This window comes from Lycium barbarum, chromosome 11 (genome assembly GCF_019175385.1).
Source record: "Lycium barbarum isolate Lr01 chromosome 11, ASM1917538v2, whole genome shotgun sequence".
Lineage (NCBI taxonomy): Eukaryota > Viridiplantae > Streptophyta > Magnoliopsida > Solanales > Solanaceae > Lycium > Lycium barbarum.
This window is the reverse complement of record NC_083347.1, coordinates 117,844,258-117,868,070: the sequence shown is the minus strand read 5'-3', so window position 1 is coordinate 117,868,070 and position 23,813 is coordinate 117,844,258. Positions and strand designations below refer to the sequence as shown.

The 23,813-nt window shown below is 38.0% G+C and overlaps 1 protein-coding gene and 1 long non-coding RNA gene across 4 annotated transcripts in view; both read right to left on the bottom strand.

Annotated features, from left to right (window-relative positions):
• Positions 1-18,687: 18,687 nt before the first annotated feature.
• LOC132620190 (putative serine/threonine-protein kinase-like protein CCR3) lies at positions 18,688-19,539 on the bottom strand. The gene has a single exon (XM_060334883.1). The coding sequence runs from the start codon at positions 19,537-19,539 to the stop codon at positions 18,688-18,690; it is 852 nt and encodes a 283-aa protein (XP_060190866.1).
• A 3,108-nt stretch (positions 19,540-22,647) lies between these two features.
• LOC132617313 (uncharacterized) overlaps positions 22,648-23,813 on the bottom strand; it is a 3,382-nt gene continuing 2,216 nt past the window's right edge. The window contains exons 3-4 of one of the 3 annotated variants that reach the window (XR_009573710.1): positions 22,982-23,028; positions 22,648-22,886 (exon numbers count right to left, since the gene is read on the bottom strand). This is a non-coding gene — a long non-coding RNA (uncharacterized LOC132617313). Of the gene's footprint in view, positions 23,029-23,813 lie in introns of all 3 variants that reach the window. The other 2 variants (XR_009573709.1, XR_009573708.1) reach the window with 2 other exon arrangements.

Genomic DNA, 23,813 nt, shown 5'->3' with positions numbered 1-23,813 from the left:
TTGAGTGTTTGGCTGACCAGCTTAAAGTCATTTTGTGCTTAAAATAAGCTCAAAAAAATAATTAGGCCATTTGACTTAACTTATCTAAAGTAGCTTATAAGCTGTTCAGTAGCTTATAAGCAAAAAAAAATAAGTTAGACTACCCAACTTATTTTTTTTAGCTTATAAGCTGTTTGCAGCTTATAGGCATAAGCCCATCAAAACATGCTCTATATAGGGAACAGATTTTGACTAACTAATTCACTAAAACTAACTTCCTTCTAGAAGTGTACACCATAACTACACTTGCGTACAACTATCAAAATGCATAAGAATCAATCTATATACTACTATTCTTTATATTTCTACACTCTCCCTCAAGTTGAGAATGAAAGAATATGTCTTTCATTCCCAACTTGGAAATCATATAGCTATGTTGTTGATGTCCTAATGCTTTGGTCAACACATCAGCTGGTTGTTCTTGACTGGATATATGTAATGTCTTCACCAATCCATCTTTTATCTTTTCCTTTACAAAGTGACAGTCTATTTCTATGTGTTTCGTTCTTTCATGATATATTGGATTAGCAGCAATCTGCAATGCTACTTTGTTGTCACAGTATAGTACCATAGGCAGCTTCAAATTCAGAGTCAACTCCTTCAGTAATCCACCCAACCAAACCAATTTAACAACTGTATGTGCCATGCTTCTATATTTTGCGTCAGCAGAACTCCTGGATATAGTGTTTTGCTTTTTAGCCTTCTATGAGATTAAAGATTCTCCCAGCTTGACACAGTATGATGTTACAGACTTTCTGGACATGGGGCAAGATGCCCAATCTGAATCACAAAATGAGGCAACTTGTTCTGCACTTCCACTTGACATCAACAATCCCAGACCAGGTTGTTTCTTGATGTACTTAACAACATTCAAGGCAGCCTCATAATGTGAATTTTTTGGAGATTGCATAAATTGACTTAGACTCTGAACTGCATATGAAATATCAGGTCTAGTAATGGTTAGGTACAACAACTTTCCAATTAGCCTTTAATATCTCCCCCTGTCCTCCATTACTTCATCTACTGGAGAATCATTCAAGTTTTTGTCATCCTCCGAATTTTCAACATTTAAAGTTTTGTCAAACTGTACACTTGTTAGTTTGAGATTTTGTTCCATGGGTGTTTCTTTGGGTCTGGATCCTGCTAATCCAGACTCAGCAATCAACTCTAAGGCATATTTTCTCTGTGCCATGGGAATCCCATCTTTTGATCTAGAAAATTCTATTCCTAAAAAATATCTCAGTTCTCCCAACTCTTTCATTTTGAAGTTTTGATGTAGTATTGCTTTAGACTGCGGTATCTCACTTGGATCATTACCTGGCACCAACAAATTATCTACATAGACAAGTATGAGCACAAATTTACCATGAGATGATCTAGTGTATAATGAATAATCATGTTTGCTCTGAGTAAATCCAGAATTAAGCAGTGCCTGAGACAACTTCAAATTTCATTGCCTAGATGTCTGTTTGAGTCCATATAGGGATTTGAGCAGTCTACACACCCTATGCTCCCCCTGACTGCCAAATCCCTGAGGCAAGGTCATATACACCTCCTCAGTGAGATCCCTATTCAAAAAGGCATTATGAATATCTAGTTGATAAATGGGCCAATGTTTGAGGGCAGTAATAGCTATAACAGACCTAACAGTAGTCAATTTTGCAATAAGAGAAAAGGTATCATGGAAATCAAGCCTCTCTTTTTTAGTGTACCCTTTTGACAGTAACCTAGCTTTAAACCTTTCTACAGTGCCATCTGAATTGTACTTAATTTTATAGATCCATTTACAGCCAATGGGAGTCTTACCAGCAGGTAGATTAACTAACTCCCAAGTGTTATTAAGTTTTAGTGCTTCTATCTCAAGTTGCATAGCTTGTACCCATCTTGTGTCCTTACTAGCCTGAGCAAAGGAAGATGGTTCAGTATCAGAAGAAAAGGAAGAAAGAAAGGCCTGATAGGATGGGGAAAGATGAGAGTAAGCAACTGAGTAATGAATGGGATGAGAAGTAGAAGAAGTGGTAGGCAAAGGAGGATGAACATAGTCAGTTAACCATATGGGAGGTTTTGTGGTTCTACTAGATTTCCTGGAAGGAACAGAGGGTGGTAAGCTAGGAAGAACAGAAGTAGCATGGGAAAAAGATGGACTAGAGGATGCACTACTAGAATTAGCAACAGAAATTGGAGTGTCTAAAAGAGGAGTAGGAGAAGATAAAGGAGGAGAGAATAAAGGAGGAGAGGAGGCTGGGGATGAAGGAGCATCAGGTAGAGGTTCAAGAATAGAGGAAGTAGGTGAGCAAGGAGAAGAAGAAGTAGTCGGATAAGAAGCAGTAGGTGGATCTTGATCAAATAATGGAATGAATGAAGGACGAGAAGATAAAAAACTGCTGTTACACCTCGAAATATTTTCCGTTGGTACGAAAGTGAATGAACTAGTGATGAATATGAGTGCATGATGTCCATGAGCAAGAAACGACGTTTGATGACCTTAGGCGAGATTGCAAAGGTATTCGATGTGAAATGAGAAAGTTGGCTAAGTTAAGATGAGATATAAGGTGAGCAATGCATGTGCATGGACGTGGGTGATTAAAATGAGAAGTCTAAGAAATATGGGAAGTTGCAGTTTTGCAACGGCCCAGTGGTCGTAAAGTGCTAGGACGGACCGTAAATTGGTATACGGTCCGTAAACTAGTAGGTCGTAAATTGGCATGCAAAACTTCAACTTTCTGCCAGTAGAGGAAATGGATAAATACGACCTGGAGGACGGACCGTAAAGTGATTTACGACCCGTAAACCATGGTCGTAAATCACCATGTTGCAGCCTTAAGTTTTTGGTTCTGAATATGGTTAAAGACGACCACGAAGGACGGTCCGTAAACTGGAATACGGACCGTAAACCCCCATGGACGACCACTGTGCACTTCAGTTCAGATTTTGCAAGTCATTAAATAAAGGGACCAACACTTGTTTTATTTCATTTCAACATTACACCACTTCTCTCTAAAACATCACTCTACATTTATTATCCAAGTTTTCAAGGATCATAAGTCTTCAACAACATAAAACAAAGTGAATCAAGAGTAAGAACATCATCAAAGGTCATCCAAGTCAAGAAATCCAAATGGAGAAAAACTAGGGTTTTGCTCAAAGTGGAGTATTATCAACTAAGGCTTGTTCCTACAACTTCTAAGGTAAGATTCATGATATTTATATGATGTTTAAGATATTGGAGAGTTGAAATGCATGGATTGTAGAAAATATGGTCAACTAGGTCATGAATGATGAATAGTGACATTTTGAGAAATAGTTTGAATTAAATCACGAATGTTGTTGTGTTGTGATATGAATGTGTTATAAATGGTATTAAAGATCATGAACTAGACACTTTAGACGGATGGACGAAGTTGGGTGTTATGACCTTGAATATGGGTGTATTAGAAGCAAATTGAGAAATCTAGATTATGTGGATGATGTGAATGACTAACGACCATTGTTATGATATTAATGAAGGTAGAAACGCTAACATTGGAAGGAAGCGTGCAAGTGTAGAATAGTTCGACGAAAAGGTATGTAAGGCCGACCCTTCTTTCATAAGGCATGGTTCCTTGGCCAAACTATTAAATCCTCTATATGAGTACGTTGTTTTCAATTGGTTGATATTCCGAGCTCATAAGCTCACGATCCTTGATATGTACTACGATTGTACCACACATTTCATACGACGAGTAGGCCTATGATATATAAGTAACGATAATGATGACGATTGTAATGATAAGGACAGTAATAATGATGCTAAAGGTGCCTATGGGCTATTATACTTATATGTGTGCCTATGAAGGGCTATAATGAAACCCTGAGCTTATAACGCCGGGTAGAATATATGTATATGATTATGTATAAAGTATGTATACGATTACGAAACGCGCGCACATCTCTGCAGATGGTACGGATAACCCTGAAGCCTTGGTAGGGCCAGGTATGAGTAACCTTCAGCCTTGGTTGGCCAAGTATGTATGAAACACCGATCCTATGAGGTCGGGTATGCTATGTAAAATGCTATGTATATGAAATGACTAAATATATAATATGAATATGAATGTGATAAGACTACGTATGAGAATACGACTAAGGACATGTATACGAATATGAGCACGAGTATGGTACGAGTACTATTATGGAATACGGATGATGACGTAGGTGTACGAATACGTATGAAAAATGGGAAGCCCCTATGAAAGGCAAGTAAGTGTAATGATGATGATGTTATTGTCTCCCCTCCTATGCTATTTCATATGTTGTTCCTTATGCTTATATATATCGATGTTGATCATGCTTTACATAATCAGTACATTCTTCGTACTGACGTCCTTTTGTTTGTGGATGCTGCGTCATGCCCGCAGGTGCACAGGGAGACAGACTTGATCCATAGCTGCCTATTAAGAGATTACATAGAGAGCTCCATTTCCTTCGGAGCCATAACTTTTGGGTACTCATTCTTTGCTGTATATAATTATGGGCATAGCGGGGTCCTGTCCCGCTAATGTGATATGTTATACTCTTAGAGGCTCGTAGACATGTGTGTGTGTGGGTAGATGTGTCTGGCCTTGTCGGCCTATGTTTTGTATATCATTTTGTCGGCCATGTTGGCCCATGTACATTGATGTGGCATAGATGCCTATGATGATATAAATGTGTTGTTGTCCAAATGGGACTAGTTGACGAATGAATGGAAATGCATGTATAATTATGTGGCTCACCTAGATGTAAGCATACGAGTAAGCTAAGAGGGTGCCCGGGTGGGCTAGCACCGGGTGCTCGTCGCGGCCGCTAGTCGGGTCGTGACAAAAGTGGTACCAGAGCAGTTCAGTCCTAGGGTGTGTCTATGAGCCGTGTCTAGTAGAGTCTTGGTTATGGGTGTGTTGCATGCCACACTTATAAACAAGAAGCTGTAGACATTTTATGAATGATTGACCTTCTTTCTTCATGAGAATCGTGCGCTAGAGCTATGATGTAAGAAATTCTTGTTCCTAAATCGTGTGTTGTGTATTTCAGAGATGCCTAAAAAGAAAAAGGCTACAGCAGCCCAAAAGGGCAAGACGGTGGCAGAAAAGCGGGCTGAAAGAGCACCGCCACCGGTAGTAGAGGAAGATGAGTCCCAGAGTGCGGCTCAATCTCAATCCTCCCAGACAGTACCTATTACTGAGTAGCGTGAGAGAGCCTCAGCTCCAGCTCCGGCTCCTCCACCAGATGCTTCGGGCCAGGATGTGAAAGAGGCCATTAATTTGTTGACCTAGTTGGTTGCGGCCCAGGCTCAGAGGCAAAGTTCAGGGCATGGTGATAGGGCTATTAGCGCAAGGGCCCGTGACTTTATTACTTTGAACCCTCTGGAATTCTATGGGTCAAAACCGGAGGAGTATCCCCAGGATTTTACTGATGGTATGCTAAGGACGCTCCGGTTGATACATGTTTCGGACACCGAGTCAGTGGAGTTAGCATCATATAGATTGAGAGATGTCTCGATTCAGTGGTATACGGTATGGATGGCTTCACGGGGAGCAAATAAACCTCCCCCGGTATGGTAAGAGTTTGTTGATGCTTTTCTCCGTCATTATATGCCCCTAGAAGTTCGGAGAGCTAGGGCCGATAAATTCTTAAATTTGAGGTAAGGCAGTATGAGTGCCCTAGAGTATAGCCTCCGTTTTAACTCCTTGGCCAGGTATGCTTCGGCCCTGGTAGCAGATATGGGCGACAGGGTACACCGATTTGTAAAGGGCCTAGGGCCCCATCTGATGGACAAATGCTTGACTGCGTCCCTTCAGGACGGTATAGATATTGCACGCATTCAGGTACATGCTCAGAACTTAGAGGAAAGCCGACAGCAGTGGAGAAGTGAACGTGAACAGGATAGGGGACATAGCAAGAGGGCCAGATCTTCGGGCCCAATAATTGAGTCCAGAGGCGGACATAGGCAACAATTCCCTAGACATTCGGGCTATTCTATGGCCAGTGCACCTCCACGGTTTTCAGGCCAGAGCCTTGATAGATCTACTCATCCTAGGCCGAGTCAGAGTTATTCGGGGTCCCAGTTTAGAGGTGATTCAGGCCAGTCAAGGACACCTATACCACGATGTTCCCAGTGTGGGAAGTCGCATTGGGGTCAATGTCGATTGGGTTCAGATGTTTTCTATTCATGTGGTCGACCAGGACATATTATGCGTGATTTCCCCTCAGTACATGGTAGAGGTAGGACCCAACCATCAGGGTCGGTAGCCGGATCTTCGGCATCTATACGCCATACGGGGCCAGGTTCACATGCGCCAGTCGGCCATGGTAGAGGTAGAGGCAGAGCTCCCAGTACTAGCGGTCCTCAGCACCGTATTTATGCCTTGGCTGGACGCCAAGATCTTGAGTTTTCTCCTGACGTGGTCACAGGTATATTATCGGTATTCTCTCATGATGTTTATGCTTTGATTGATCCGGGCTCCACGTTATCATATGTTACTCCTTATATTGCGGGTCAATTTATAGTTGAGCCGGAGTCGATCAAACCTTTTGAGGTGTCCACGCCCGTGGGTGAATCGGTAATAGCTAGCCGAGTATATAGGGATTGTATAGTCACGATTTGTGACCATCGTACCATGATTGATTTGCATGAGCTAGAAATAGTAGATTTTGATGTTATTATGGGCATGGATTGGTTGGCTTCTTGTTATGCCAATGTTGATTGCCGAATGAAGATGGTTCGTTTCCAGTTTCTGGGAGAACCAGTCTTAGAATGGAAAGGGATGCGGCATCACCAAAAGGTAGATTTATTTCCTATCTAAAGGCAAGGAAGATGATCACGAAAGGATGTATTTATCATCTAGTGCGAGTTCAAGATGTAGAAGTTGAATCGCCGACTCTTCAGTCAGTTCCCGTAGTGAACGAATTTCCGGATGTGTTCCCGGAAGAGCTTCCAGTCCTTCCTCCCGAGTGGGAGATTGATTTTGCCATTGATGTATTGCCAGACACTAAACCCATATCTATTCCTCCTTATAGAATGGCACCCGCAGAATTGAAAGAGTTGAAGGAGCAACTGAAGGACTTACTTGATAAAGGCTTCATTAGGCCTAGTTCATCCCCATGGGGAGCGCCCGTATTGTTTGTCCGAAAGAAAGATGGCTCTTTGAGAATGTGTATCGATTACCGGCAATTGAATAAGGTGACAATTAAGAATAAATATCCTCTTCCGAGGATTGATGATTTATTTGATCAATTGCAAGGTGCCAAATGATTTTCAAAGATTGATTTGAGGTCAGGGTATCACCAAGTGAGAGTTAGGGAGAAAGATATCCCTAAGACGGCCTTCAGAACAAGATATGGTGATTTTGAATTTCAGGTAATGTCATTTGGGCTAACGAACGCGCCAGCGGTATTTATGGATTTGATGAATAATGTGTTCAGGCCCTTCCTGGATTTATTTGTGATAGTATTTATCGATGACATCTTGGTGTATTCTAGATCAGAGGCAGAACATGCGGATCATTTGCGTATGGTCCTTGGAGTTCTTCGAACTCGAGAGTTATTCGCGAAGTTTTCCAAATGCGAGTTTTGGTTGAACTCAGTGACATTTTTAGGGCATATTGTTGCAACTGATGGTATCCGCGTGGATGGTCAAAAGATTGAGGCCGTGAAAACTTGGCCAAGACCCACAACTCCTACAGAGGTTCGTAGCTTTCTAGGCTTAGCAGGCTATTACAGGAGATTCGTTGAAGGTTTTTCCTCTATTTCTGCACCACTCACAAAGTTAACACAAAAATCAGCCAAGTTTCAATGGACAGATGCTTGTGAACGTAGTTTCCAAGAGTTAAAGGGCCGATTGACTTCTGCCCCAGTTCTGACACTTCCAGAGGGATTGGAAGGATATGTTGTGTATTGCGACGCTTCAGGTGTTGGGCTAGGCTGTGTGTTGATGCAACATGGCAAAGTGATTGCGTATGCTTCAAGGAAATTGGGGAAACATGAGCAGAATTATCCTACCCATGACTTAGAATTGGCCGCGGTGGTCCATGCATTAAAAATATGGAGACATTACTTATATGGTGTCCACGTGGATATTTACACAGATCATAAGAGTCTTCAATACATCTTCAAGCAGAAAGAGTTAAATTTGCGGCAACGACGATGGTTGGAATTGCTGAAAGACTACGATGTTGATATTTTGTATCACCCCGGAAAGGCAAATGTTGTAGCTGATGCTCTTAGCCGTAGGTCGGTGGGAAGTCTAAGTGATGTACGACCAGAAAAGAAAGAGATGGCCCGTGAGCTGCAACAGTTAGCTAGCCTAGGAGTCCGAGTGGTGGATTCAGGTAGTGGCAGAGCTACTATTCAGAATTCGGCAGTCTCGTCGCTAGTAGCGGAAGTGAAAAAGCGACAATATGAGAATCCCATGCTAATGCAGTACAGAGATACACTCCCTCAGAAGGAGGAGTCATTCTTTGATATTTCAGGAGACGGAGTTCTCCGATGTAGAGGCAGATTATGTGTCCCTGATGTGGCAAGTCTACGCCACCAAATTTTGAGAGAAGCTCATTGTTCCCGTTACTTCGTTCACCCCGGAGCGACGAAGATGTATCACGACCTTAAGTCTATATATTGGTGGAATAGGATGAAGAAAGATATAGCGGAATTTGTAGCTCAATGTCCTAATTGTCAACAAGTGAAAATCGAGCACCAAAAGCCAGGCGGATTGTTGCAAGCTATAGAAATCCCAACGTGGAAGTGGGAAGTGATTAATATGGACTTCATCACAGGGTTACCCCGTTCTCGACATAAATATGATTCCATATGGGTGATCGTGGATAGACTCACAAAGTCAGCACATTTCTTACCGGTCAGAACGACCTATGTGGCAGAAGATTATGCAAGGCTTTACCTTAAAGAGATAGTGAGACTTCATGGCGTTCCAGTGTCTATTATCTCCGATAGAGGAACTCAGTTTACAGCTAAATTTTGGGAGTATTTCCAAGAGGGTTTAGGGACCCAAGTACGTCTTAGTACGACATTCCACCCACAGACCGATGGGCGGGACGAACGTACCATTCATACTCTTGAAGATATGTTGCGAGCATGTATGTTAGATTTTGTAGGAAATTGGGATGATCATTTGCCACTCATTGAATTTGCTTACAATAATAGTTACCATTCCAGCATTCAAATGGCACCGTATGAGGCTTTATATGGGCGGAAGTGTAGATCCCCGATCGGGTGGTTTGAAACCGGAGAAACTAAGTTAATAGGGCCAGACTTGGTCCAGCAAGCTATAGAGAAATTTAAACTCATACAAGATCGGTTGTTAGCAGCCCAAAGTCGTCAAAGGTCCTATGTGGACAATCGTCGAAGGGACTTAGAGTTCGCAGTGAAAGATTGGGTGTTCTTGAAAGTGTCGCCGATGAAGGGCGTTATGAGATTTGGCAAAAAGGGGAAACTTAATCCCCAATATATTGGGCCATATGAGATTGTACGAAAGATAGGCAAAGTGGCCTATGAGTTAGATCTACCTCCCGAGTTGGAGTCAGTCCATCCAGTATTCCACGTCTCGATGCTTCGAAAATGTGTCGGAGATCCTACGAGGATCGTCCCAGTAAATGATGTTCAAGTGACAGAAAAGTTGTCTTACGAAGAAATACCCATTGCCATATTAGATAGGCAAGTACGGAGGCTTAGAAACAAAGAAGTAGCCTCAGTTAAGGTTCTATGGAGAAGCAGTAAACGAGAGGAAATGACGTGGGAAGTGGAAAAAAGTATGCGATCCAAATACCCACATTTATTTCATCCTTTGGAAGAGGTCCAAGATGAAACGTCAAGATCATAAGGTATGCCTGTTTTCCTTTTATGCTTTTAGGTCGTGTGTGGCCAAATTTTTATGCTATTATGTTGTGGCCCTGTGAGACATCGATATTATGGGTTGTTGTGGCCGGATGGTAGTGCTCTGGCAAATATTTTATAGAATCCCCGAAGACTTTAACATTCGAGGACGAATGTTCTTAAGGAGGGGAGAATGCTACACCTTGAAAATTTTTCCGTTGGTACGAAAGTGAATGAACTAGTGATGAATATGGGTGCATGATGTCAATGAGCAAGAAACGACGTTTGATGACCTTAGGCGAGATTGCAAAGGTATCCGATGTGAAATGAGAAAGTTAGCTAAGTTAAGATGAGATATAAGGTGAGCAATGCATGTGCATGGACGTGGGTGATTAAAATGAGAAGTCTAAGAAATATGGGAAATTGCAGATTTGCAACTGCCCAGTGGTCGTAAAGTGCTAGGACGGACCGTAAATTGGTATACGGTCCGTAAACTAGCAGGTCGTAAATTGGCATGCAAAACTTCAACTTTCTGCCAGTTGAGGAAATGGATAAATACGACCTGGAGGACGGACCGTAAAGTGATTTACGGCCCGTAAACCATGGTCGTAAATCACCATGTTGCAACCTTAAGTTTCTGGTTCTGAATATGGTTAAAGACGACCACGAAGGACAGTCCGTAAACTGGAATACGAACCGTAAACCCCCATGGACGACCACTGTGCATTTCAGTTCAGATTTTGCAAGTCATTAAATAAAGGGACCAACACTTGTTTTATTTCATTTCAACATTACACCACTTCTCTCTAAAACATCTCTCTACATTTATTATCCAAGTTTTCAAGGATCATAAGTCATCAACAACATAAAACAAAGTGAATCAAGAGTAAGAACATCATCAAAGGTCATCCAAGTCAAGAAATCCAAATGGAGAAAAACTAGGGTTTTGCTCAAAGTGGAGTATTATCAACTAAGGCTTGTTCCTACAACTTCTAAGGTAAGATTCATGATATTTATATGATGTTTAAGATATTGGAGAGGTGAAATGCATGGATTGTAGAAAATATGATCAACTAGGTCATGAATGATGAATAGTGACATTTTGAGGAATAGTTTGAATTGAATCACGAATGTTGTTGTGTTGTGATATGAATGTGTTATAAATGGTATTAAAGATCATGAACTAGACACTTTAGACGGATGGACGAAGTTGGGTGTTATGACCTTGAATATGGGTGAATTAGAAGCAAATTGAGAAATCTAGATTATGTGGATGATGTGAATGACTAACGACCATTGTTATGATATTAATGAAGGTAGAAACGCTAACATTGGAAGGAAGCGTGCAAGTGTAGAATAGTTCGACGAAAAGGTATGTAAGGCCGACCCTTCTTTCATAAGGCATGGTTCCTTGGCCAAACTCTTAAATCCTCTATATGAGTACGTTGTTTTCAATTGGTTGATATTCTGAGCTCATAAGCTCACGATCCTTGATATGCACTACGATTGTACCACGCATTTCATACGACGAGTAGGCCTATGATATATAAGTAACGATAATGATGACGATTGTAATGATAAGGACGGTAATAATGATGCTAAAGGTGTCTATGGGCTATTATACTTATATGTGTGTCTATGAAGGGCTATAATGAAACCCCGAGCTTATAACGCCGGGTAGAATATATGTATATGATTATGTATAAAGTATGTATACGATTACGAAACGCGCGCACACCTCTGCAGATGGTACAGATAACCCTGAAGCCTTGGTAGGGTCAGGTATGAGTAACCTTGAGCCTTGGTTGGCCAAGTATGTATGAAACACCGATCCTATGAGGTCGGGTATGCTATGTAAAATGCTATGTATATGAAATGACTAAATATATAATATGAATATGAATGTGATAAGACTATGTATGAGAATACGACTAAGGACATGTATACGAATATGAGCACGAGTATGGTACGACTACTATTATGGAATACGGATGATGACGTAGGTGTACGAATACGTATGAAAAATGGGAAGCCCCTATGAAAGGCAAGTAAGTGTAATGATGATGATGTTATTGTCTCCCCTCCTATGCTATTTCATATGTTGTTCCTTATGCTTATATAGATCGATGTTGATCATGCTTTACATACTCAGTACATTCTTCGTACTGACGTCCTTTTGTTTGTGGACGCTGCGTCATGCCCGCAGGTGCACAGGGAGACAGACTTGATCCATAGCTGCCTATTCAGAGATTACATAGAGAGCTCCATTTCCTTCGGAGCCATAACTTTTGGGTACTCATTCTTTTATGTATATAATTATGGGCATAGCGGGGTCTTGTCCCGCTAATGTGATATGTTATACTCTTAGAGGCTCGTAGACATGTGTGTGTGTGGGTAGATGTGTCTGGACTTGTCGGCCTATGTTTTGTATTTCATTTTGTCGGCCACGTTGGCCCATGTACATTGATGTGGCATAGATGCCTATGATGATATAAATGTGTTGTTGTCCAAATGGGACTAGTTGACGAATGAATGGAAATGCATGTATAATTATGTGTCTCACCTAGATGTAAGCATAAGAGTAAGCTAAGAGGGTGCCTGGGTGCTCGTCGCGGCCCTTAGTCGGGTCGTGACAATTGCTTTTGGGATATCTAAAAGGTAATACGTGCTCTTTAAAGAGGACATCCCTACTAACAAAGAACTTATCATGTTCTATATCATATAACCTATATCCTTTTTTAACATTGGAGTAACCCATAATTATGGCAGGAACAGACTTGGGTGTAAACTTATTTGAGTAGTCAGTTTTAGTAGCAAAACATGTTAGTATGAGAGGGTACAGTTCCATGGAACATGTGATAAGGTGACTTGCCCTGAAGAAAAGGACTTGGCAATCTATTTATGATATAAGTTGCAGTGAGGATCCAATCACCCCAAAACTTCATAGGGACAACAACTTGGAATTTTAATGCCCTAGCAACATCTAATAGGTGTCTATGTTTTCTTTCTACAACACCATTCTGTTGTGGTGTATGAACACAACTACTTTGGTAAAAAATGCCCTTGGAGGTAAAGAAACTAGTACAGAGAGACTTGAAGAACTCATAACCATTGTCTGATCGAAAGACTTTAATAGTGACTGAGAATTGATTTTCAATCATTTGAATGAAATTTTTGAGAACAACAAACGCATCACTTTTCAGTCTTAACAAGAATGTCCAAGTCATTCTAGAATAGTCATCCATATGAGTAAGAAAATACTTGAAGCCATCATAAGTGCAAACTTTATCAGGGTCCCATACATCCATATGAACAAGTTGAAAGGAATGACTGGACTTAGTAGTACTTAAGGGAAAAACATTTCTGGTTTTCTTAGCTATTGGACAAACATGACAATTACAAGAATTAAAATGACTAATGTACTATCTTATTGGGGAGATTTGTTGCAATACTGGATAAGAGGCATGACCCAGCCTTTGATGACATAATATGCTAAGAGGTGTATGAACAAAAGTAGACAAATACTTGCAATTCTGAGAAGCAGCAGGTGTTGCAGGATTGAGGATGTAGAGTCCATCCTTAATGCTACCAATCTGCCTCACCTTGCCACTGAAGAGGTCCTGAAAGATGCAGAAATCAGGAAAGAAACTAACAGAACATTTTAATTCTTTAGTGTATCTGGCAACTGACAGTAAGTTGTACTTGAAGTTAGGGACATAAAGAACATAAGTGATGGTTTGAGAGTTTGTAATAATATGACTTCCTATGTGTGTGACCCTAGTGGTGTTACCATTTGGAAGGAATACATATTTAAGAGTGGAATCAGGCACAATTGTAGGACATTCAATAAGTTCAAAGCAGTAATCATGTGATTTGTTACACCAGAGTCAATAATCGAAACACAGTAGTTATTAGAAGACTCACCTGCCATGTTGGCTCTCTCAACTGTTGCTCTCTCATCATTTAATATTTTGAGAATATGATGGTATTGTTCCTGAGCGAATATTGGGCTAGCTTGTATAGATCCAACCCCATATGCGGTGTCCTAGTTATTCTGCAGGTCTGAACTTCCATAACCGTTGCATTTCCCTTCTTTTGTAACATTAGCATTGTGTGCCCTTGCAGTGTAGTTCCCTCTCTTCTTATTGGTAAACTTAAAACCAGGTGGATATCCTTTTAGTTTGTAACATAGGTCTCTCGTATGTCCTCTCTTGTGACAGTAATCACAATACAAGTCATCATTCCATCTAGATCTAACACTTGGATTATTAGCAACTGGAAATTGTCTACCATTTGAGTTATTAGCAACTATGAAGGAATTGGCATTTGAACTACATGTGTTTATGTTGACATTGTTAGAAGCTGTAACTGGCTAAGAGACTTGTTGAAGAGTTTGGTTGTCGATTAGGTGAAGAGATTGGTTATGGTATTCGTTTTGAAGATTGTACTGGGCCAGAAACTGTTATCAAATATATGACTGATGGTATGCTTTTGAGGGAGATCCTGATTGATGATAATTTGTCCCAGTATTCGGTCATAATGCTTGATGAAACTGTCACGACCCAACTAGGGGCCGTGACAGGTACCCGGGGCTAACCACCGAGCACCCCTCGTTCTACTACTTATCATGCTCATTAAACGTTCTTTTATCAAAATCATACTCAAATTATAAGAAAATCATCTTTCATTCGGAAACATCAATACTTTTATATGCACAAGCCTTTTGGTCATTAAAATAATATATATATATATATATATATATATATATATATATATATATATATATATATATATATATATATATATATATATATATATATATATATATACATTGTAGCAACCTCATGAGACCATACCACCCACACTGCGTATCTACGAGCCTCTACTGGAGTGCTAAACATATGGACGGGACAAGACCCTGTTGTGCCCAAATATACATGTACATATATACCAAAAAAATAGTCAATGGCACCTCCGGAAAATGGAGTGCTCTTCAAATCAGCTAACAGCTCCTACGAATCTGGATCAAGATCACCTTCCTGTCTACCTGTGGGCATAAACACAGCGTCCAAAGAAAACGGACGTCAGTACGAACATTGTACTGAGTATGAGAGGCATAAACAATAATGATACGTCAATGAAATAAAAGAAGCATCAATAAGGAATATCTGTATCTGACTGTCAAATATAAAGGAAATGATGCATCCTGGCTTACTGATAATCATCATTATATCATACATGCATAAATGTATAAGCTGCTCGTCCGTATCGGATCGGTGTGATAATCATTAGCCTGCGTCCAGGCCTCCCGCGTCCGGGGTATCATCTCATGCCGCCCACTAGTGGTGTCTGCCCATGCCATCTGGCCATGGTGTATACGCTGCCCGCCTTAGCGGTGACTGCCCGGCCATATAGGCACGGTGTTATATCATCATCATAATATGCTCATCATAGTGCATGCATAAAGAGTCAAGGATAACTATACTTTATCGGGGTGACGTAAGGTCGTGATCCCCCGATTTCATTATGGAGCACTCATTAACATTCTGCCTCACCTTAAAGGGAATAGTATATGAGGTGAGTAAGCAATAAATGACATCATTAACGTTTTAGGAACATCATATCATGAACATCTAGAATCTCTATGCTTTAACTCATCATCATTATTGAGCTCATAATATAACTCTTACCTTGTGTAGCTATTCATGAACACAGGCTCATAGTTTTCCGGAATTTAAGAGATTCATGAAGAGGAAGGAAAGTCATACTATAGGATTCATACCATAGAAAGAAAGGACTAGCCTCACGTACCTTTGTCGTTTAACTATTCTATCGCTTGGTCGTCCTCCTTCGTTGCTCGCGTTTCTACCTTCAAAAGGATTCGCATTAACATTAGTTACTCGGCTATAAGAACATTTTACTATTTCTAGGGAAAATTGGGCAGCATTCCCTTTGTTCCTACTACTTTTCTCACATTCTATATCAACTCCCAAACATTCGTAACAATATTCACAATATCGCAACAACAATCATCAATCATCCACATTTCCCACAATTCACCATATTCCTTCAATTTCTCCACAATTATGGTTATAGCTCACTATCGCGTTTTCTCATATACAATACTTATTCCGTGGTCGAAGTGTCATTAATAACATAGTCACAATCACGACATGCCAATATTCATAACTCACCCCAACTACTACTCAACAATGACACTATTCACTCATATTTATGACCCATTTTCTACCTCCTTCTACAATCCAAGTGTTTCAACTTTTCAACACCTTAAACAACATGTAAATACCATAAAACTCACCTTGGATGATTGATGAACAACCTTTGAGTGGAACTTCTCTTCTTGCACCAAAACCCTAACTCTCTTCTCTTGAGTTTTCTTGGCTTAGATGAACTTTTACTAGGTTTCACACACTTGATTTCATGGTTTTGGTGTACTTGATCATGGATTTCCTTTGATTTCTTGTGGGTGAATGATGGAGAAGGTTCTAGAGGTTTGTTGAAGAGAGGAGAGTGGAAGATAAAATGAAATAAAATGAGAGAATGGTCCTTATATTAAATCATGAAATCAGTCCCGACCGAGATATACGGTACGATCGACAAAGCGTCGATCTGATCGTCGAAGTCGTTAAATTTCCAGTGAGCAATCTGTCGTTTCTTTTCATTCTACGGTTAGAAGGACGGTCCGTCGAACTGATCGACGGAGCGTCGACCCGTTCGTTGAATGGTCTTCGCTCTAGCTCAATTCTACGGCACAATCGACGAAGCGTCGACTCGTCCGACGGTACAAAGAACGACCGTCGAACCCCCCTTTCGCAAAACTGCGGTGGAGTTTCATTTGACGAACTTCTCTCCCTTGCCTCTAACTTCTTTGGAATCTTAATTAGAATTATTAAACATCCCTTCTTACTTGTAGAGACATCATGTACACCTTAACTTACGTTAGTCCATTAGCCGCTCAGCAACCCAAAGTTCCGAGGTGTAACAGAAACACACGAAAGGACAATTCACACTAATGTTCTCTTTGGTTTGCTTAAGCAACTTTTGAATAGAAGACCTGACCTTCGTCTAATTGTCACATCTGCAAAATGAATGCACTGAAATTTTCTGATTATTTCTTTGACTGCAACATCTTTACAATCTCAGGAAGAACTTTTCAAGTAGAGATACTCTCCAAAAAGCAGGCAGAGAGTGAGTACTTTGATGCGGTTTTAATCACTGTTATGCATATCCACTTGACAGAACCTGAAGGTGATATCATCCTCTGCTTGACTGGTCAAGAGGAGATTAATTATGCTTGCCAGTGTCTCTGATGAAAGGACTAGGTAAAAATGTTCCTGAACTGATCATGCTACCTGTCTATAGTGCCTTGCCCAGTGAAATGCAGTCCATAATTTATGATCCTGCCCCGCCAGGAAAGAGAAATGTTGGTGTTGCTACAAATATTGTTGAAACTTCTTTGACAATTGATGGTATATATTATTTTATCGATCTTGGATTTGCAAAGAGGAATGTCTACGATCCAAAACAGGGGATTGATTCACTAGATTTTACCCCAATTTCACAAACATTAGCAAAACGACGAGCAGGGCGTGCTGGACGAACTGGACCTGGGAAGTGCTACCGTCTGTATTCTTAAGTTAAATTTTTATTATATAAATTTGGTTAGGATGAGGGCTTGATTTAAAATATAGGTAGCTATATGGGTGGAGTTGATCTGTGGAAAAGTTAGACCCCGATAATTTCAACGATCAGTCAAATGTATTATAAAATTCTGGTCCTTAGTGATTCTGAAGAAGTATATTAAGTTAAAAGCCAATCTTATATTCATTTCTTGCAATTATCTTTTGTCATGAATAACATATTCTGGTGTAGAACAATTTATGTTTCTATTTATAGAAAATTAAACCATTTGAAATTGAATTCATTTTTTTTGCGCTTCAACTTCTTTCATGTTATTACGATGTTGTCTTAGTATAATTTCTTATGCATCGTGCGGGTACGTATACTAGTTATGCTAAAAAAATGTTTTTTTTTTAAGATTGTATAGTCATTAAACTTTATCTAATAAGTTCCCACTTGGCTAAAATTTAGGCCATGTGCATTTAAATTTGTTGTGACTTATATTACGCAAGAACTTAGTGCGCAAAAGCAGCTAACAACCATCAGTCATTTAAGTCATTTTGCGCAATAAAAAAGTATTTTGGTAACTCTTTTTTTTTTTTTTTTCTGGGGTACTTTGGTCTTTGGTTGGTTCTCTGTTTTTTTGGGTCATTTAAGTTCCACACTCCAATTAGTTCATGGTCTTCAACCTTGTATGACTAATTCAATCCCAAAGAAAAATAACGTGCAACAGCTTCAGATATGGATACTTTTAGGAGATCACAAGTCAATTAAGTGTATATTCTACCTTTAATAAGATGTATGGTGTTTGAACTCTGGAAAGAAATATATGAAGCATTTTAGTCTCGTAAGAAAAATTATGTAGCTACAAGGCGGATACTTTCTTAGAAGGAATAAAATTGTGTATATTGTGTATAGACTATAGTTAAGAAAGTAGCCTTTGTCCTTAACTTCACGAATCCAATAACACCAAGTACTTTTTACCCTTAACTTCAAGAATCCAAAAACACTAAGTACTTCTCAAATAAGTATACTATATTAATTTTATACCAAGATCACATGCATAACCAGTTCTTCGTTATTCTTTTCTTTCGTAAAAATTTCTTAACATTACTTTATACTCCAGCCACCATTTTCTTCGTAGGTGGTGGTAACATGGATTAATCAACAAGGCGTACAAATTTCACCATTGCCAGAACAGAGATATTGAGACCCCGGATATATACCACAAGGACAATTACTTTGTCCACATGAACCTGGAAGAATGGTTGGTAAAGGAAGGGCAGCCCCTTGAGGATACATATTACTAGTCCAACCTGGCCCCCAACAGACCACTGACAAATCTCTTGTCGTCAATCCACACGTAAAATTTGACCCAGCTGCGACTGTTTCAAAAGCAATACTTTCTATAACATTACTTGAAAATGCACCATTTCCACCCCAACAAACAACTGTATGATCCATTCTATGAATTCCACAAGTATGATTCATTCCCATAGCTATTCCAATATACTCGTTAAACAAATTAGAAGGAACATTCAATTGACCGTTGTTGTTATCACCTTTGCAAATTAAGAACCCGTTAGTGTTCACCCCACAAGCATGCCTTCCGCCTGCATATATGTTCACCATCGTTTCATTACCAAATCCTGATTGGATAGTTGAAGCGATATCACTGTTTCCCCAACAGACAACCTTGTATGAACTTTCCAAAACTCCGCAAGAAAATTTAGAACCAGATGACATTGATATGAATTGTGATGACCCATTCGGTTGTTGACTCGTATCGCCTCTCCAGCAGGTAGCATTATGGGTACTGTTCGTTATGGCGCAAATTTGAGCATCACCCATAGTAACGTTTGTTAACAAGGTTGAGTAACTGAAATACAGCCGTTTGGGGACGAAACTGCTATCCCAGAAGAGGAGCGAAGATCCACCGGAGAGGACAGCAGTGAAGCCGTCGAGGCCACCAGCGATGAATTCGAAGGAAACGTTTGGTGAAATAGGTGTGGCCATCGATTGGCCGTGTCTCCAACATTGGATACTTTGGGTTTTTTGGTAAGCGACTATGCCGCAGATAGTGGGATCGTCGTCGTAGACGATGGCAAGAGTGGTGGACGAGCCACCCAGGGCTTGCACATAAATCAAGATGTTTACAAGGGTGACGGCGACGGTGGCGATGGTGGCGGAAAGCGTCCTCATCTATGTGTTTTTGACAATTCTTCCGTAGTTGGTAAAGAAAAAGAGAAAAATACACGAGTAAGAAATTTTTTACACTATCAAATCTATATATCTATCTCTCTATATTATATATACTAAAGCTAGGAATGAAAACGGGTGGCACTCTCTAAGGCCAAAAATATATTTATCTTTTTTCTTTTTTTTTTGGCATTTTCTTCATTGTTTTCAGATTTGTTTAGTTCATGATTTTGAGCAAATAGGAGTATATTTGGAAAGACCACAACTATTGACGTCATCCAATTAAATGGACAATTAATACGTGTTAATGCCTATTCCATGTTCAGCCGTTTTTTGCTCATTTCCTATTCATGTTTCTATAATCATTCTAATGTCCAATCAAAGTGAATAATTAGTTCATATTACACTATTATATTATTGGTATAAGTTTCCGTAACATGTGAGATTTCTAATTATCAATCATCAATCAATTTATAATAAAGCTAGAACTAAGAAAGGTGATGTGACACCGCTCTTTGACAAAGATTATAAATTATATTTTTTCTCAAATTTATAAAAAGAATTCCTTTGTTTGTCTAAAAATCTGCAGAAAAATGTAGACAAAGTTTTGTGACTATACAATCTTTAAAAAACATTACAATCTTTTAGCATAATTATCTAACTGACCTAAATAGCATAAACCATCCGAAAGATTCCCCCTAAAACTATCACGGTAACAACCCAAAACAAATCCCATTTTCTATGCCTAAAAAGTGGTAATTGAATTCATGCTAATTTTGAGGGCTAATTTAATTTGTTTGATTTCAAAAGAAAAGATTCTATTTGGGCCATATTTATTTTCTTTTCTTTTGCATTCAAATTTGGATAATGCACATATTTCAACATGTTACATACACAATTTTGAATAATTTATTTATTTATATTTTTGTACTGTTTGAAAATTTAAATTTTTAACAATAGTGTACATGAAATATATAATATTGTAATTAAGTATATACTTTAGATATAATTTGTATATTGGTATAATAAATGTATGAACAATATATAATATTGATGGAATATAAAATATAAAAAATATTTTATAGATACAATTCTTATATTAGGTATAATAAACGTATGAACAATACATATATATTATATTGATGGAATAAACATTATATACAATAGTTACAGTATAATATATTTAAAATATATTAATGGTTTTCTAAAAAAGTTGTTAGCATAAAATAAAATTTGAAGAAAAGTATATCAGAAATTTATGGTTAATTCAACTTTTCATAGGTTAACTTTTTCTAATAATTTTATCATAAATAAGTTAATCTCAAGTCTTCTAATTTTATAATAAAAGAAGTTAAGCTTTTACCATGAAAATTTTAATGAATAAAATCAATTAAAGTTTCCTTAATTAAAATGCTTACCATGAAAAACTTTAAACCTCACAAACTTAAATCTAAGCTAGTCAATAGTTAGAAAATAATTCCATAACCGTAGCAACGTTATTTAGTTTCCATTTCATAGAAATTAACTAAATATTGACCTTTCAAAGGAAAATCAGTAGAATTCTAAATGTGAATCAATCCCAAACTAATCTCTTCCTACTTTTTTGGACAAAATATTTATCTTTCATTTCAAAAAAAAAAAAAAAATCCTTTCACTTTTGCTTTTTTTTTTTCCTATTTTCTTAATACATGTAAAATTTATAGCATAAATATATATGATATCTTCAACAATATATATTTATACCATAAATATACGTGGATTTTTGCAAAAATATATTTATAGCATAAATATACATGGTATTTTTGAAAAATTATATTTTGACCATAAATATACACGGTATTTTTTTGTAAAAAATATATTTTTATACCACAAATATACATGGTATTTTTACAAAAATATATTTATACCATAAATATATATGAGTTTTTTTCAACTGAAAAATATTTTCTATGTAAAATATTTATCCTATAATATGCAAATGTTACCTTTATATCCCATAAATTTATAAGAAAAAATAATGCAATTTTTGGATTAAAAAATAATAATAAATAAAAAAAAATATATATATAGATATAGACACACACACACATACATAAATGCATCAAAGATAAAAATTAACATTAACTAATCGTTTTGGTTATAAGAAGAGAGAGAAATGGGAATACATAATAATAGGAGACTAAAAATGAATTCTTGATTAGTGGCACTTATCCTTTTTAAATATTTTCTTAACCGTATCGATTTTTTAAAATATTTCCTTAACAAAAATTAATAAAATCTGCTATTTTTGTGGAACAATAATAATTGTACTAATTATGTGTCATAATTTAAAATACTGACAACGGTGTCATTTATGCACAATGGAATGGATAATATATTGAGATTTTTACCCATTAAATCAGTTAGAAAGAGTTATATACAATAATAGCATATCTTTTTTAAAGCAACAAATATAACATGTTTTGTAACATATATAGCATTTTGAAAAGAAAAAAATAAATATAATAATAAACTCCATTTAAATGTTAACACTCTCCATTAATTAATGAGATCAAATTCCATCAATGCACTTTAATGCATTTAAATCTTTTCTCTCTCTCTCCCCCCCACCCCCACACCAAAAAAAATATTCTGATATATTTTCTTAAAATTTATTTTATGCTAACAACTTTTTTAGAAAACCATTAATATATTTTAAATATATTATACTCTAACTATTTTATATAATGTTTATTCCATCAATATACTATATGTACTATTCATACATTTATTATACCAAATATATGAATTGTATATATACAACTAAGGGGAGTATGGCCCATGCTGGCACGGGCCCAACGTGGAGGAGGCTACAGTTAGCTTTATGTAGCTGTTACTAAATAAATCAAGAGCAAAAACTTTCAAAATAGCATCAGGTAACTCAGACCAAGAACATATACTTCATTTTGATAAGGAGCCAAGTTTTACAAGTTGAATATAGACCAAGAACATAAAATTTTTACATACATTTTGATACGGAGCCAAGTTATCCAAGTTGAACAGAGATTTACGCAATAGCTATATACATTCTATTTACATATTAACAAAATGCGATACATTGACTTGAAGGTTAGCTGCGGCGCAGACACTTCTCTTGTAATCTTTGGTGAGAATATTGGTATCTGCTGCATAACATAGACAAGGTGAACAATTAGTGTGTGAAAAATATAAGATTGAAAAGGATTTTGAACATGGTAATGTTGAGATAGCTGATAATTACCAGGGAGATTTCTGAAAAGCACCAAAAAGTTTCTTTGTTGGCAACAACTGCACAAGTTAAAAAACCCTTGGCATGCCATTGCATTATGATTATGCTATATCTAAGAAAGTAATTGAATGCAGGGAATCTTTTTACTTGTGCAGTCTACATAGAGAGCATGGTAGAGACAGAGGAAACAACCAGCGAAGTACAGTATTAATCGTACTTGATATAGTCCACCCCCCCCCCCCCCCCCCCCCAAGGATCCATTACAGAGATGAAGAAGGGCGAAGTTAAAGCTAGAGATGAAAATGAAGAGGAATGAACCTGACAGATTTTGAAGGAGAGGAAAATAGTGAAGAAAACTGGGTTCAAGATGTACGTCACAAAAAAAAAACATAAATAACACAGGACAACTATGACCATAGTAAACTGCAACAGCGTAATTGTTGCGTTGACTGAAATGTTGTATATCTAAAAGAGGTTCACATGTCGTCTCATATCTAAACATCTCATATGATCCATTTGACAAATTGCATGCACCACAATGTATATAATCCTTCCTTAAAGCAAATTATCCTCACCCAAGTTAGTGCTCCATAAGAAAACAACTGTAGTGTTCAAAGGAAAATTGTGATTAAGGAGAGTTACTCGAAGAAAAAGAAGAAAAGGGCTAACCTGATATGAGAACTGTCACAGGATAAGGCAGCAACAAAAGTAGTTTTTTGTCTTTTTCAAAAAATTTAGTATCGCATCTAGGAAGTCAGTAGAAAAAGTAGTTTTTCAACTCCAATTGTATCCCAAAATTAAGAAGCAAAAGATTTTCACTGGTGGTGAAATCAAAGAATAACAA

Bases quoted from the DNA above. Each gene is read 5' to 3' on its own strand.
- LOC132620190 (XM_060334883.1), bottom strand. From the start codon at position 19,539: ATGGCCACACCTATTTCACCAAACGTTTCCTTCGAATTCATCGCTGGT.